The sequence below is a fragment of the Diospyros lotus genome, chromosome 8 (genome assembly GCF_014633365.1).
Source record: "Diospyros lotus cultivar Yz01 chromosome 8, ASM1463336v1, whole genome shotgun sequence".
NCBI lineage: Eukaryota > Viridiplantae > Streptophyta > Magnoliopsida > Ericales > Ebenaceae > Diospyros > Diospyros lotus.
This window is the reverse complement of record NC_068345.1, coordinates 29,790,105-29,807,385: the sequence shown is the minus strand read 5'-3', so window position 1 is coordinate 29,807,385 and position 17,281 is coordinate 29,790,105. Positions and strand designations below refer to the sequence as shown.

Sequence of the window (17,281 nt, the reverse complement as noted above, 5' to 3'; positions counted from 1 at the left end):
TGCAATGGTGGGTAGATTGGGCAATTAATGTATTATAATTGTGTACAGAGGTGGGGCCCACGGTACCATGTGATTTCTGACGGTGGGAGCGGCGGTGGCGTCGCGTTCCCACTACAACGTTCGACTCTTGCCACGTCAGCACCACGCGCATTTGTCGTTGTGGGCCGCTTACCGTTCCGATTTTTAAAACGTCGTCGTATTCCCTCAACTCCAAAAGAAACGGCCACGTTTAACCAGATGGTGGTTCAATTGTAAATTCGAGCAAAAGATCTCCCGAAATAGGAAAACAGCGAAGTGTATCACTGTACTTGTTTTGGGAAGAGAGTGAGAGAGAGAGAGGCGACGATTTGGTTGCCGCATGGCTTTGTGTGCACTCTTTCTTTCTTGTTGCCACTGAGGCGCTCAAAGGAAAAGGGGATTTTTTTTTTTTTCTTTTCAGAACTTTCTTCGCTCTCCAATCTACTCGTCTGAATGCTCGATTTACTCTCCCCCCCTCTCTCTCTCTATACTTTCTAGATCGGATTCAGCCGCACAGCACACTACCTCATTTTCTCTCTCTAGAACTTTGGCTGCATTGATCTGCTTGGCGGCTTCTACGTGAGGCTGTGTCGGAGAAGATGCCGGAAAACAATTTCGAAGTTGGATTACTATGCGAGTTTGGTTCTGATTTTGCGCTGCATTGTAATTTGATGACTTGAATCGCTGAACGCCGTTTGGGTTTCGATTTCTTGGTGTTGGTGATTGAAAACCCTAAGCCAGATGTTCACCGACGGACTTGACAAGAATGCCCTTCGATGGGTTAGAGAGGTTACTTCTTTCCCTTTTCTTCTCAGTTGTTCACATTCTTGTTTCACTTTTTGTGACTTGAATTTGGCTGCATTTTTTAGTTTTGAATCGTTGTATTTTTACCAAGTTTAATTTGTTTATAGTGTGCTGTAGAATGTTTCTCTGCTTATTTATAGCACTCCATGATTTCTGAAACTATAATTGAAATTCAGAGTTCCGGTAATCAGAAGAAGGGAGTTCCGTACTCAAGTTCAAGCCTACGACCTCGGATAGATCCATATTCCAACATCCGGGGTGCTGGTGGTCGAGGTTTTGGACTGCCTCCACCGTCAAAATTCCGAAGCGGGCACTTGCCCGGTGTAATTCCGGTTTCAAGGGCTATTCCTGGTGATGCAGACGATAGTAGGTCTGTTTCTGACAATGACTTAACCATTGATTCTGAAGAGGAGGAGGAGGTTTATGGGGGAAGGTACTCGTTTGATTCATCGCCACAAGATGATAGAGTTCCCGCCAATGCTGGTGCTAGATATTACTATGGTTCAGCTCAGAGGCAACCCCATTATGCCAGTGATTCTGTGTACTCTGACGATGTTAGCTCATCTGTGGATACAATTGGGAGAGGCCGAGGAATCGCAAAGGAAAGACTGATGCAGAGAAACAATAGATACCCCATTGGAAGGGATAGTTATGCTGAGGATGATTCGTCTGATTCTGCTGCTAGCTCAGAATTTTCAAGCTCACAAGTACAGAGCAAACATGGAGCTGGGCCTTGTGCAAGAGCATTCGTACCAGAGGGTTATGCATCCAGTGTTCCTTCTTGGTCGAATGCAGAAACAGCTGGTGTAAAGGTTTGTTTTGCTTTTAAGGCTGCTTCTATTATGTCTGTGGATTTTTGGAATTTCATTATGATATGATTTTAAAAATCTGATGATATAGTTGATGATTTAAGTGTTTTTACACACACATATATGCATGATTCTTATTTTCTGGCCTATTACGGCAATTTAGGTCTATATTTTAACTTCCATTGTAGTAACCATGCATTCGACAATGTTGCCTGCGGTCATGGAATCATGGGACCTTTTAACTGATTAAGAGAATATAGCAGTGCATGTGGAATCATGGTGCTGTTCTCCCTTGTTTCTAGCTGTATCAATATGGTGGATAATACAAATATGGTCTAGTTATATCTTTGTAATGTTAGTTGTAGTTTTATTTTTAGGAAAATGCTATTGGTACATCATTGTGTTGTATACCTTGGGCTACACAATGATGTACCAATGTCTAAAATGCCCTCACCCAAGGCGGTGAGGCGAGGGGTATTTATGTCATTTATGTACATTGTGTAGCCTAAAGTGTACATAAATAATGTATAAGTAGCATGACCCTTATTTTTACACAGTTCTCACCCTTATTTTTACACAGTTATCACTCAGGATGTCCCAAGTGTTTGTAAGGGGAAGTATGTAGCAGTTGCAATATTTGTGCTTCAGATTGTATGTTAACTGTTCAAGTATTTTCTCATATCCTATATGAAAGTTCCAAATTTTTTTTATTCATTTTTTATTACAGATATTTTATTTCTTTGTTCTTAAAAGTCAAATACAGAGACTGAGAATATGTGGAACTGGAACTTGTACTCATGGAGTTCCTGTGATATTAGAACTGAAATGGATTTATCTAGTGGCTGATTATGGTGCTCTTGTATGTCCTTTTACTTCTTGATTTCAACTGGCATGAACTGATTGATTAATCTTCTCCTCACTGACTAAGGTCCTGCTTGATTTTGTTGGCAGTTTTTATTTGGTTTTTTTCAGTTTTTATTTTCATGTTGTTTATAAAATAAAATAATTATTTTAATAAAAATTCTAAAATATTTCAAACATTATGAAATACTTTTAAAATAAGATATAGAATATATTATTAGCTTTAGTTTGTAAAAAATAACTAAATGTAATCAAAACATTACATAAATGTTAATGCACTGTAATGTATTATTATATACTAAAAATACAGAATTATAATTGATCTTTTCTTCTAATTGGTAGTTTTTAATCCATTCCCAATAATTCTCAAACATCTGTACAAAAATTATAGTAATCTATTTAAAAAAAAATTAATAATTGCATCAATTTGATAAAATTGCTTGATACAAGTTACAGCATTGCATATTAAATATGAGCATTAGTTGGATTGACTTTGTAAATCTAGCAATGGAAGCAATATTTGTTTTTAAAGTTTATTTTCCCAACATACTATAATCCACTTAAATCTTAGAAAAATTTAAAATCTTCAGTTCATAGGATGTTTTGTTTCTAGTGGGGGTTGGGGGGCAGTAAGATTAGCTGACACTCAGGAAAGGGGTGGTTGTGAAATAAAATGAAAACTGAACATGAACCTTGTTGTCAAAGGTGCAAAGTGCACTAAGGCACAAATTAGTGCTTGGGGCCTAGGCGCAAGGCGAAGTGTGAGCCTCGGCGAGGCACATGAGATGCACATTTATTCAAAATGTTGATAAAATACTTGTACACTGTTCTTTTCAGTATGTACCTATTAGGAGATAGATGCAAACTCATAAAATTGTAAATGACAACTAACCCACCCTATAATAGCAGCTAATATTCTTGCCCCCCCCCCCCCCCCCCCAAAAAAAAAAAAGTTTCTTTTGCAATTAGTTTCTTCTAACTGCAAAAAAGATTGGAGGAAAGAAAAAATTATGGTAGAACACTGCGAAAAACAATTATAGGCAAAAGATTAGTTTCATCTAATTTCTTTTTGCAATTTGAAGAAAGAAAAAAAAAATTCCTGTAGAACACACAGCACAAAATAGTTACAGAAAAACAATTAGATTCTTTTAAATTGCAAAAGAAATTAGAAGAGAGAGAAAAAAAATCAGTAGATCACACAATGACAATATTTGTTTTTAGAAATTAGTTTCTTCTAAAATTCAACAGAAATTAGAAGAAAGAAAAAAAGAGAGTAGAATACACAGCAAAAATCAATTACAATATAGAATTAGTTTCTTCTAAATTACAAAAAAAAATTAGAAGACAAAAATGAAGCAGAACCTAGACATGAGTATAGTTCTAATGCGGTCACCAATCAAGACCCGGCCTAAGGTTGACCTGACTAAATTGGAATAATAGCGCTGGAACAGTAGCACTGAAATAGTAGTAAATAGTATTTTAATACTTTATATATTTTAGGATTCTACTTGATTTAGGATTCTATTTCATGTTTCTACTTGATTTAGAATTCTATTTCATGTTTGATTAGGGTTTTATTTCTATTAGGATTTTAGTCGACTTTTACTTGGGATTTGTTTCTATTAGGATTCTAGTTGGATTTTGTTTACAAATATTCGATGGATTTGGATTAGCCAAACACTATAAATATACCTAGAAGTTAGGAGTTGTAATCAAGTTTTCTCAATCAAATTTCAGCAACCTATTTGGGTTTTCTTAGCAAAACAGTCTTGTTTTTGCTTCTTCTTGAAAGCCAAGCTTCGGTCATTGAAGTTTGTTCTTTCAAGGGTTTATTTTAGTGTGCTTTCTTCACACACGCGCTACACGCTACGTCAAATTCTCTAGTGAGTGAACATCATTGCCAAAGGATCCTAGTGCATGGGAGATCCAGTTACACCGCTAGGTTTACCTCTCACCAATATACAAGAATATGCGATCAAATCAACAAGAAATAAAATCTAAGATGACAAATGGACAAGAAATAGGGTTTTAATGCACATATGTATACAAGGAATGTGACTCGTGCACCTTGTGCCTTGCATGAAGCGTGTGCGTCGTGCGCCTAGGCAGCACCTCAAGCCTGGCGCTGCTCCTCTGTGTGCCTGGCGCCTAGGTGCACCTCAAGCTTTCCTTTGACAACCATGACATGAACGCCTTTTTTTGGTGTTTTCATGCTCTGCAAATTAAAAAAAAAAAAAAAAAACTTTTTCTTTTTTTTTTGTTTTTTTTTTTTTTGGGGGGGGGGGGAATAGAGAACGAAATAACATTTATTTTTTCAAAATTATAAAAATAAAAACAGAAAACTGAAAGCAATAACAAAATCAAACAACTCCTAAAGTTATCAGGACAACTGTAAGTTTAGTTACAGTTAGATTTGAATTGGTCTTACTTTTGATGTCCAGATTTTTCTTATTGTAAGTACTTGGAATGGAATAGAAGGCATCTAAAGGCAACCAGTCAAAGACGTCCTGCTCTTGGATGGTTTTGGAAAGATAGGATTTGAAGAGCTTGATTCTCTTGTAGAAGGGGCGGTTTCATGCTTTTCAACCCTGATGAAGCAATCCTATTGGCAAAAACCTATTGCACCATCTTTCTGCAAGAGCATCTGTGCTGAAGCTAGAGGAGAGTTTTATTCTCCTCTGTGGTTGTAAACAACTAAACATTCATAAGTGGACCTCAAAATTGTTAAGCTCTAAATTTATGTGTCACACAGATCTTGGTCATTCTTGGCTGTGAACTTATGTGAAGGCGTCAATTCCAGAAATGATGAAATAGGTTTGAGTTTTAGCAGATGCTGAAATAGTAGAATGTTTATGTAGCATTTTGTTGGGGTCAGTATGTAACCATCTTTGTAGGAATTTGCTCATTTTTATATCAAACTATACAAATTGTACATATCTGTCATGTACCTAGGGTTTAGCCTAGGATTGGATTGACAAACAAAAGATCTGATGGAGTAGACTCAAGAACAGAACATTGGAGACGAAAAATGGACAGAAATGGGGGGAGGATGTAGAGAGAAATGAGGGAAAGCAGTAGAGAGAAACAAGAGGGAGAATGGAGTGAATTGTAGAGAGAGAATAAAATTTTCATTTAATCAATTCAAGTATGAAAATTCCATTCGTTTACATAGCCTTATATAAGCATATTTGCTCCTAACTAACTGCATAACAACACCCATGTGCTTCTAACTAAATGCTAAAATATTTTCTAACAATTATTATCAACCTATTACTATATTGCCCTTCTGTGGGTCCTTGGGTCATGACAATTCCCCCCCTTCTTGAGAGAGTTCTTATCCCCAAGAACTTGCAACAAGTAGCCATGGCTCTTCATCCAATTCCAGCCTTCTCTATCTGGTTCATCCTTCTTCCTCCTTCTAGGTCTATTCTTCTTCATTTTTGGGTTCTCAATTGAAACAAAAATGATAATCATTGCAGACAAGACTGCATCTTCCTCCAAATAATAACATACTATTTCCCTTGGGTTTGTAATAGCTACCAGAGTAAGGTTGCTAGTACCCATAGTCTGGGGATCCAATATATTGCCAAAACTTGTCAATGTGTTCACATCAAATGCCTTGAATGAATTTAGCCACTCCTTGTCACAGGTAGCAGCTGAAATCTACAACCCTATAACTTTCAAATGTCGATCATTATGAAACTCACACAATCGACCAGCTACCACATATGTTCCCGTCTTCTCATCATCTTCGTTGTGTGTTGTGTTGAATACAAAGGGTTGACTAACTAGTTCTCTAGCCATCTGTTCGTCCTTCAATGTAATAGACAAGCATTCGGATTTGCCAACTGGAGGAAGAACCAACACAGTAGTGGGAGTTTTGTTCCTTTTGACAAAACCTTTGACTTCTTTAGCTACCTCATTTAGCTTTTTCCCCAGCTACAACCGGCTTTAAGAATTTCTCACCACTTTGAATTTGCTACTGTTGGATAAAACTACTATCAAGGTCATAATTTGCAGAAAACAAATTATGTCAGCAACACCATCATATTGTTCAATGCTAGAGTCTTTTATGTCGATGGTAAGATATTCTCCAACTAGTGTTGTTTTCACCTTCTTGCTGCCTATTTTAACCCAAGCCAAGGAATCCTTACTCCTTAGCTTTCCCCGCAATCGCATTCCCCACATTAGCCGATTCTGCATATAATGGGCTCGTCACCTACGGTAATGCAAGGGACCTTGCTTCTTCTATAAATCCCTTCATTGACCCTTCATTTCTTTCCTGCCAGCCCTCATTTGGCACATTCAAGTGTATTAACTCTTGCCTTGGCTGCTGCATTTTAAGGAAGTCCTCTTTGTTAAAACTTCCGTGATAATTATCGAAATATTCCACCGTGAAGTTGTAATGATACTTCTTAGTCAGTATCATTGTAAACTCCTGCAACTTCTCGCAGAACATACGACCAAATTCCTCGCATGTTTCATGAATCCCACTGCTTGCTCCCTTGTCAATTCGGCTAGACACATTATCCAACCTTTCCCAAGCCTGATTCTTCTGAATAAACTACTCCTGATTCTTGTTGTTGCCAATTGAAATTGCAGCCTTCTTCTGCTGCCATTGAGGCTCCAATTGCCTCATGCTTCCACTGCTTCCCATGGATTCACGAGCAAAATTTCCCACTAAAAATGCAGCATTCTTTTGCTGCAATTGAGACTCCAATGGTCTCATATATGCACTACTCCCCATGACCGACTTTTCACCAACAACATACTTCGACGGCCAATGAATGGGAGGTTTGTACATGCTTCTGTTTTACTTGTTATAACAGTTCCTATACTCGCCTTAATTGCAACTCAATAGTTGGGGCACCCACTCTTCTTTGCCTTTCCACTTTGACCCAAGTTAGCCAAAAATTTACTGTCAAAATCTACCTCTTGTTTCCTTTGCTCACAGCCTCCAACACCAACAACCAAGGAGCTGGATAAGGTGGAAGAATCTACTTCTCACATGGAATCCGCTGAATCCATTGCGCCACTTTGATCTGCAACTGAATTGCCCATTAGAGCTGACTAACGCAATGGATAAGTAGCCTCTTGACTTGCTCGCGATCGCTCGGAACTCCTACACCAGTCACGACCTGTTGGTTGCTTGCTGCCAAAGCCTCCTATTCTCGCCTCAAACGCCTTCCAACTTGGAAATTAGTAGCCTAGGGTGTCGGAACTCACAAGCAACGAAGTCGGAGGAATCCATCTCTTCGAACAGAATTCGCCTATAGCTTCGAGCTGAAACTACTTTGCAGCGATGGAATGGAGAAACAACATCCTGAGAATTATTGCAATCGCCACCACCAATCAAGACTTGCAACGGCCGCTACCCACACCCAATCACCATCCAATGGTCGAAGGACCCTGGCTCGGCTTCAGAATTCAAGCGACTCTGTCTGGATCGCCACTGTAGCAACCGTGGGCAACCGATCCGCCGAGAATCAACTTCTTGTTATTCCCTCGATCCTTCAAAGTCGCCTTCAACAACCTAACTCGCCTCCGACTTTGATTCTAGGAGTGGCGAATTTCAAGTGTTGTTCCTCTTCAAGCCGAACCTACTGCAACAATTTCCTCCTCGGGCCGTGGAATCAAATTTCGAGATTCAACCAAAAATCTCCTAGTTGCTTCTGTCTCGATGTCATGACCCAAGGAACAATAGAAAGGGGCATCATTGTAATATGGTTGCAATAGTTTGTCACGAGACTAGGGAGACGTATAATTTTTGCGGCTAAGTTTTGTATCGTCTTGGATATTACTTACTTGTGTTGCCTTAGTATTTCATTCTCTTATTTGTATTTCCTTTCCAGCTGGTTAGTTTGTTATGGCAGAATCTGCCAGGTGTCCATGTGTTAGAATAGGACAAATTAGTTAGTTAGAGTGGGTGTGATATGCTGTGGCAGCACTCACGGTTCAAGCTATATAAACTTGATCCTTCTTCTGTAAAAGGCATGCTGAAAATGAATTGAATACTCTGTTTCTCTCTAGTATTTCTCCCACTCTCTCTTGGTAATCTCCTCCCTTATTTTCTTACCGTTCTCTCCCTCCCAACTAATCTCTTCCCCAAATTCTACTCTTATTATTCTCATTCTTCCTTTTATACCCTAGCTCATCTCCAGGGTTCATGACACTTGAACGTCGAAATTCACCAGTGAATCTCAGTTTCAATCAATCTCAGTTTCCTTCCGACTGAGATCTGAAATGCGGAAAGAAAATCACCACTCGAACTCGTCTGCTACTGCTGGTTTTCGTAAACGCCTTTGCCTCGTCTTCATGTCTGGGATTGATTGAAATTACAGCCGAGGAGAGACTGATCTGTTGTAGTCGAGCTAATCAAAGGCTTAGGACGGGCTCCATTGTGGTCTCTTAAGGATTCGATCGACTCTGTTGGAGTTCCTGGTGAGTTCGATTAGTACTATTGCAACTCCTTAAGAGTTTGCCTGTATCGCCAGATATTCATCGGACGCTGATTGTTGCTACAATCGCTGGAACATAGTTACCTAATACACCCCACCCCCTCGAGCACCACGTTCCAGTACGCGCGCACTGGAACGCGGTGTGTTTGCGTCTTGGAACGCTTGGGAACGCGTCCCAGTTCTCCGGTAATGAAGACCCGGGTCCCTATTGCCATCTTCTTCTTCTCTCTCTGCACCGATATTGTCTTCTTTCTTACTCTTTGCAACAACCCTTCCTTTCTCTCTACAATAGCTCATGGTTTTTGTCAAGAAGGGGAAGCAGCGACGAGGATCAAACTATTAAGTTCTAAAAAGAGGTTGCTGCAAGTTCCCCACCATTCGAGCTTCTCATCTCCAAATAGTGGTGACTACGGAATATGGATGACGATGGACAACAAATCCTTGAAGCTTCTTCAACGATGGAGAACTTCAAGTTGCAGAAGATGAAGATGAGGTTTCCTTCTTCCACTGTGAGGCTTTAAGTTGTAGTAGCTGGTAGAGAGCAGCTGGTGGCTCTGCTCTACAGCCGCTCTACAGAGAGGCACAACCACCTCTTGTGAATTGTGCTTCACTTTTTGACTTTTTGGCTAAAGTTTTTATTGGGACTCCCCATCTCATAATTCCCATTGTACTTTTTAGAAATACACATGGGAATTGCACATTAAAATAACATCAAATATAAAGTTTATAAATTAAATAAAAAAGAATAAAGTTAATTCTGTAAAATAATATCAAATATAAAATATTGTTTGATGTCTTCATGAATCTTATTGATCTTGTTTGATGTCTTCATTGTTTTCAATCTTAAACTCCTAAGTCCTAACTTCTAATCTCAATTCCCATGTAAGTTTCATCATTTCTCTATTTTAAGAATTTTAATCATTTGTATTAGTTTCTATTTCCTAATTTATATGATCAAAAAATCTAAAATATTTTTTTAAAAATTTATATATTTATCGGCGTTCCACTTTGGCACACCAAAGCGTACTGTGACCCCAAGTGGCGAACCAATGAAACCTACCCCCACGTACCGTGTCCCGAGAAAAGTGGCGTACCACGTTCCTGTATCACGTTCCATGAACCAGGTAACTATGCACTGAAATTACTTAATAGAGAGAACCGTCGAGGAACGGTGACTTTGATACCAATTGTCATGTACTTAGGGTTTAGCCTAGGATTGGATTGACAATGAAAAGGATTTGATGGAATAGACTCAAGAACAGAACATTGGAGAGGAAAAATGGACATAAATGAGGGGAGGATGTAGAGAGAAATGATGGAGAGCAGTAGAGAGAAACAAGAGGGAGAATAGAGATAATTGTAGAGAGAGAATTAGGTTTTCATTTAATCAATTCAAGCATGAAAATCCCATCCGTTTACATAGCCTTATATAGTCATATTTGCTCCTCACTAACTGCATGACAACACCCATGTGCTTCTAACCAAATGCTAAAATATCTTCTAACAACTGCTATCAACCTATTACAATATTGCCCTTCTATGGATTCTTGGGTCATGACAATATCAGAATTTAAAAGTTGCTCTCAAAGTGGCACTTCTGATAAGTCGTCTCTTAGTAAGGTACTGCACTCATTTGATGTGTCCACGGAATGACAATGTATTAATGGAGCATAATTCCAGCACTGCAATGCTCAGAATATATTCATCTGTGGACTAGGAACTAGTTTATATTATAAGACTACGATTTATTTGAATCTATTTTTCTGCTATTCTTTGCAATGGCTGCTGTATCCATGTTGTTCAGTTAACTGTGGGTAATGTTGTTAAGCCAATCATGTTCTGCAGGACTCACGTGCTAAAAGCTTGCAGAATGGAAAACTTTTTGATGATGATGATATCCCCAGTGCACCTCCTTTTTGTGGTTCTGCTGGGGAAATCAAGCAAGATCCTGGACAATTGCCAACTGCTAGAGCTGCTTGCATACCCCGGCAAGCCGATTCACATGAATGTTCAGTCAAAAATGATCCAACAAGTTCAGAAAATGGTCTTCCTCGAGTTAAAGTGCAGGATACTGCTGGACAAAGGATGTCTGATCAGTCTATGAGGTTGTAAGATGTTGGTTTGGCTTTTCCTTCAACTGGTGGCACTTATAATGCTTTCATGACCAGATCTGTTCAATTATTTGGAATTTGGGCAAAGATGTTATGTTTATTATGTTTTTGGTACAGGAGTACAGATGTGGAAAGTGGTGCACCCTCAGGTTCAGTCCCAGCTCGCCTACCTACATTTCATGCAAGGTTTTTGCTCTTGACTGTAAATTAATTTCTTGAAACACTCAATATTTTGCACGCGGCATTTTCAATAAGTTTCTCTTGATTTCTGTATTTATATGCTCTGCTTAATGAAATTCAGTGCACAAGGGCCATGGCATGCTGTCATTGCATATGATGCATGTGTTCGGCTGTGTCTTCATGCTTGGGCGAAGCAATGCATGGAAGCTCCCATGTTTTTGGAAAATGAATGTGCTTTGTTACGCGATGCATTTGGGTGAGTTTATGTTTTTTCTACCTTTGCATTTTTTTTGTGATGCCACATTTTCTTGCATTTATCTGCTTGGTGCTGGCAAAAAAAACTGTTCTGTTTTGAATCATTACTAATAATGTAAATCTCAGCATCATAATAACATAAATGATCAATTTTGGTGAGTAAAATAAGAAGTAGCTCTTTGTCGAGCAGGCTTAAGTTGTATGGAGCCAAAGGATAATTATTCCATTAAGCTGAGGAAAGGGAAGTGATGTGCATAGGATATGATGAGCTGTAGTTTATTTTAACGTCAGCAAGATGTGATTCTTTGGGAAAAAAAGTTATACTTGTATTGCTGGTGTAACATATTGTGTTTGCCTTATCTGTGTTGCCTTTTGGGTGGTGATCCTGGTTTGGATTTAGCTTATACAAAAACTGTGTATGCATACTAGATTTGTTATATTTTTCATTTCAGATTTGCTAGTTATATAGTCTACTATGTCTGTATGCGGTCATTGCACCTACCTGTAGGACATTTTTAGTGGTGCTACAATTATCTTCACAAGAGCTCCTTTTGGTTTTTGTTTGTAGTTATTGACACTTCATTAAGCATTCAGATCTAATATCCTGTTGCCTGTTTATTTTTTTCTCATCTCTTCTTTGCTTCCTTTATTAATAATTTTTAAATTTTTTTTTGCTAATTTATTTTTTTGACTCCGAATTTGACACGTTTCACTCTTAAGGCCTATGTTATCCCTTCTGGACTTGTTCACCTCATGGACAACGATGATCTAGGTGCTTTGTGTTTATTTATTTATTTATTTTTTTGAATTTCTTCAGTTCCTTATGTTTATTTTCTTTGAATTTCTTCAGTTCCTTATGTTTGTAACTCTTTGTAGTTTTCTTTTCAGGAAATAATTCTTTTGGTATTGCTAAGGATTTAAGTCTTGGCCAAATCATACATTTATCTGCCATGTATTCCTCTTTACCACTGTTTTATATGCCATCATAAATGTTTGAACTTAATTTAGAAAAACATTAAACATGATGTAAAATCTATATCTAGAAGGTGTTTTTTTTTTTAAATTTTAAAATCACAGTATTTTTTTGAAGTTTTCGATGCTTATTCATCTTAAGATTCTACACATATTCCAGTAGCACCGTACTAAAATTAAAGTGCTTAACTGTGTACGCACATGAGTCTTGAAATACCTGAATGAAATGATTGTGTTTATTGTTATACCACGCATAATGCTGGACACTGCATCTGCACTCTATAGCTTGCAGCAAGTGCTATTGCAATCGGAGGAGGAACTATTGGCAAAGCGCTATTCTGAGCTTGGAAATGAGGGAGCTGCCCCAAAACCTAAGAAAATGGTGGGGAAGATGAAGGTGCAAGGTAGTCTTTGTTCTATACTTGACCTTTGTTAGTTGTTACTAGTTTAAAAATGGTAAGAACTGCTGTATTTTTTTTCCTTATGCAGTTCGGAAGGTGAAAATGGCTCTGGATCCACCCACAGGCTGCAGTTTTTCATCACTTAGGACACCAAAGATAAAAATGGAGTCTGTGCGATATCGTTTTTCTAGTTTGCAGTCAACAATTAACTCAGGGTGGCAGGCGCTTCGAAAAGTTCGTTTTGTTGCTCGTGTACCTCCAAATGGTTCTTTTTCACACCAGAGCTTGGCATATGTGCAGGCCAGTGCTCAGTATGTGAAACAGGTCTCTGGACTTCTGAAAATTGGTGTACAAACTCTGCGCAGTAGTTCGTCATCTTATGAAGTTGTTCAAGGTGTGCTGATCCTATCTTTTGTTAGCACTTTAACAAAAACTTTTACCAATCTAAAACAGCGATTGATCTTCCATTTTTGTTGACAATTTAACTTCAAGTGATCTTTTGTGGAGCAGATAAATACCATGATTTAGGAATTTATTTTTGTTGATTAATTTTTTTTCTCTTTAGGAGCTTGCGTTTGTATATTTTTTATGTTTCTGTCTTAGTAAGATGTCTAGGACAATCATACCTCTGATACAATGAATTGGGGCTATAATGCTCTTATTTAGGCATAACAATTGGGCATGCTTATTGTAAAGGGGGCAAAAGTCATGGTATTGATGAATCTCTTGTAAGATTTTGTTGTAGTTAAGTGCTTGTTATTTTGGATGCTTGGCATGTTGAGCCAATGATGCTTTGACTGTTTATGCCTATGCCATTCTAACCCAAATAATTTTGCTAAATGTCATCAGAAACATACTCCTGTTTGTTACGCTTGAAAAGTTCAAGTGAAGAGGATGCTATTCGAATGCCACCTGGGTCTGGTGAAACCCATGTATTGTATGTGCTATTTCTATTTTGCACCTCTTTTTATCTGCTGATCTGTTTGGGGGGAGTACTGATTACATTACAGCTTACCAGATAGCCTAGGAGATGATCTAATTGTTGAAGTCCAGGATTCCAAGGGAAAGCAATTTGGTCGTGTCATTGCTCAAGTGGCTGCTATTGCTGATGATCCGGTAGAGCTATCTGAATTCACATTTTAGTTTAAAAAGTAGATGGTAGTTAATATTGTTTTGGTACAAGGGTAATATTTTAACATCTGTGCAGGGTGACAAGCTAAGGTGGTGGTCTATTTATCGTGAACCACAGCATGAGCTTGTAGGCAGACTACAACTCCATATTAGTTACTCAACAAGCGTAGATGAAAATAACCATCCTAAGGTGAGGTAGCCTACACTTCATAAATATTATCTAATTAACTAATGCATGTAATAGTGACGGTTATTACTATTATTTTTTTCCTAAATACGAGTGACAGTTATTACTACCACTATTATTTTGTTAAGTAGTTAATGAAGTTATTATTAGGCGATGGATCATGGACTCATAGTTGAATCAAATTATGGTTTCATGTAGAAGCATCTTCAATTTTGGGAGTTTTCCTAGTTATGCTTTATCAAGCATGTCGAATGATTGCCCAGTCATATCATATGTTTGAGGAATTAGGACGTAATTAATGAATGAGTAGTTGATTTTGTGGTGAGTTTGGTGATATTCATAACAAACTTCTGAGGGTTTGATGTTCATGCTATGAGATATTGCCATTGTTAAATAAAATAGATCTAGCATAAGATTGCTAGTCGGGATCTGATGTACAAATATTGTTGCTACTGATCTTATTATTATACCTGGTTGCACCTTTTTATTTGTTTTGTTCTTGTGTTCTTATGGAATGCTTGCTTATTATTTTAGTTTTCTAATTTGGAAGCCTTTGATGTAGTCCAAACTCCAAAGTAATGTAAAAGTTGGCCTGTTTTCTTTCTGGTCCGCAGTGTGGCTCTGTTGCTGAAACAGTGGCATATGACCTGGTACTAGAAGTTGCAATGAAAATTCAGCACTTTCAACAGAGACATTTATTACTGCATGGCCCCTGGAAATGGTTGCTAACTGAATTTGCATCCTATTATGGGGTTTCAGATGCTTACACCAGGCTAAGGTATTGATAACCTGCTTTCTACCACAGTTGTGTTGCACGCAGTTTGTAACTTTTTGGTACATTTCTGTTTCTTTTGTAATTTCATTCTGTTGTAATGCTGATCTGGTGCTTGTTTATAGATATCTTTCTTACGTCATGGATGTGGCAACACCAACAGCCGATTGTCTTGAGCTGATATATGATCTGTTATACCCTGTAGTTATGAAGGGCCAGAGCAAGAATACATTGAGTCATCAAGAGGTATAATATACCTTCAGTCTCAAAAAGTATAAAATTCTTATTCTTTCAATCCTATATTTTCACTACTGAATAATAACAATGTTACAGTGGTCTATATATAGCATTTTGATGTTCCTCATTGTCCTGCTTGTGTTGCTGCCTCTCCTCTGCTAACGTTATGCATTTGTCTATCTTCTTAGAACCGGATTTTAGGAGAAGTTGAAGATCAAATCAACCAGATTCTTGTTCTGGTTTTTGAGAACTTTAAATCTTTGGATGAGTCTGTACCATCAGGATTGATGGATGCTTTTAGGCCTGCAACTGGGCTTGCAGCACCTGCAATTGGACCTGCTGTGAAACTATTCACCCTTCTGCATGATATATTGTCTCCTGAGGCTCAGAACAAATTGTACTGCAATTTTCAGGTTTGTGAAACTGGCATCTATATTAATGGTGGTTTCAAACCTTTTACATGTTCATCTATGTGCATACTGGTGTTTTCCATTTCAGGCTGCTGCAAAGAAGAGATCAAGAAGGCACTTGATGGAGACAGATGAATTTGTTACTGGCAACAATGAAGGCATTTTGATGGATGCAGTTACCATTTCGACTGCTTATCAAAAGATGAAATCCCTATGTCTGAACGTCAGAAATGAAATTTTCACTGATATAGAGATCCATAATCAACACATACTCCCTAGGTAAATTTTCTTCTTAACAGGTGGATATGAAGCTTAAGGAAAATTTCATTTACTGAAAAACTCATTTACATATGTATATACTGTTCTTTTTTGAGTTGTCTTATTTCAAGGATGGAAGATGATTCGATTTCCTGACTTTCTATGCCTATTTGTTTGTGTTTACTACACCAGTAGGATTAGGGATCTTTTCCATTAAATCAAGTATTACTTTTTTTTTTTTCTGTAGTGTATCCGATATGTCTAAAGTTGTTCTGGAAACAAGAAATGGGCACTTTGAAGATGATCAAGGCTTCCTCTGTACATGAGGACTAACTGTCAGTCATGCATTAGAAACTGCTAGGAAGGAGGCTCACATATGCATAATGCATGACATGTACATGCACTTTACCTTTAACCAATAATGTGAAACAACTATGACAAGAAGTAGGATATGACCATGGATAGAGATGGTTGGCCCTCTAGAATTCATGTGGCTGACTTCACCTGCTTGGATTAAGGCTTGTGATTGTTGCTGTACAACAACAATTATCACAAGTCTAATCCCTCTAGCTGGGCATTGTGAAATGACTAGGGGATGTTAAGTTGTGGAAAACTGCCCCAGTTCTCCAAAAAATTACTCCACAGAAAATGGAAAACTAGAAAACTTGTTCAAATGTAAAAAATTTCCTAATGAAGAATGAAGATTTGGAAAACGTGGTTTTCCATAAATTTTCCACAAATCATCATCTTATTCTCTTAACACAAGTTACATAAAAAAAAATTAAAACTTCTCTCTTATTTTTTTGAACATATAATTTTTTAATTTAAAATTTGTTTCTGTATTTCTGACATTTGAACACTTTCTCCAAATTTTCAATAGACAATGAAAACTAGAGATTTTATATAAAATTGGAGATAGAAACTAGAAATCATTTTCCACAACTAAACAGCCCCCTATATTCTCTCAAAGTCAAAAGCAATAGGTTTCCATTACATGGAACTGGATAAATTGATTAAGAGATATGAATTTACTAATCCATGATGATTAATGATTTTTACTGTGACAGATTTGTGTCATACTAACCCAAGCCAGAGCATGTACATTGTTCAACCTTAACATCTGGGGGGAATAAATTTTCTTTTTGCTGCTACATAGTCTCTCTTTGCAGAGCTTAGGCCAAATGTTGCAGTGGAAAATTATTGGTGCATGCTTCCATTGTAAGGAATAACTGTTAAATAGAGTACAGTTTTCATGTTGGATCTTAGGATCCTAGAAGTGAGTTTGTAAGACATCAGATTTTTAATATTTCTTTTATATAACTTAAATGTTCATTTTGCATGGGGTTCAACAAAGGCACCGACTCTTAATCCTATTAGGCAGAGTTGGTTTTACAGATTCTAGCTCACCAGTCATCTT

At 37.7% G+C, this 17,281-nt stretch overlaps 1 protein-coding gene across 1 annotated transcript in view; it reads left to right on the top strand.

Annotated features, from left to right (window-relative positions):
• Positions 1-332: 332 nt before the first annotated feature.
• Positions 333-17,281, top strand: part of LOC127807506 (uncharacterized) — a 29,953-nt gene continuing 13,004 nt past the window's right edge. The window contains exons 1-14 of the mRNA XM_052345397.1: positions 333-807; positions 999-1,634; positions 10,796-11,055; positions 11,179-11,247; positions 11,363-11,497; positions 12,754-12,872; positions 12,958-13,263; positions 13,719-13,806; positions 13,880-13,985; positions 14,077-14,190; positions 14,802-14,965; positions 15,085-15,205; positions 15,385-15,609; positions 15,695-15,885. Coding sequence (XP_052201357.1) covers positions 760-807; positions 999-1,634; positions 10,796-11,055; positions 11,179-11,247; positions 11,363-11,497; positions 12,754-12,872; positions 12,958-13,263; positions 13,719-13,806; positions 13,880-13,985; positions 14,077-14,190; positions 14,802-14,965; positions 15,085-15,205; positions 15,385-15,609; positions 15,695-15,885 — 2,582 coding nt within the window. The 5' untranslated portion in view covers positions 333-759. The remainder of the gene's footprint in view (positions 808-998; positions 1,635-10,795; positions 11,056-11,178; positions 11,248-11,362; positions 11,498-12,753; positions 12,873-12,957; positions 13,264-13,718; positions 13,807-13,879; positions 13,986-14,076; positions 14,191-14,801; positions 14,966-15,084; positions 15,206-15,384; positions 15,610-15,694; positions 15,886-17,281) is intronic.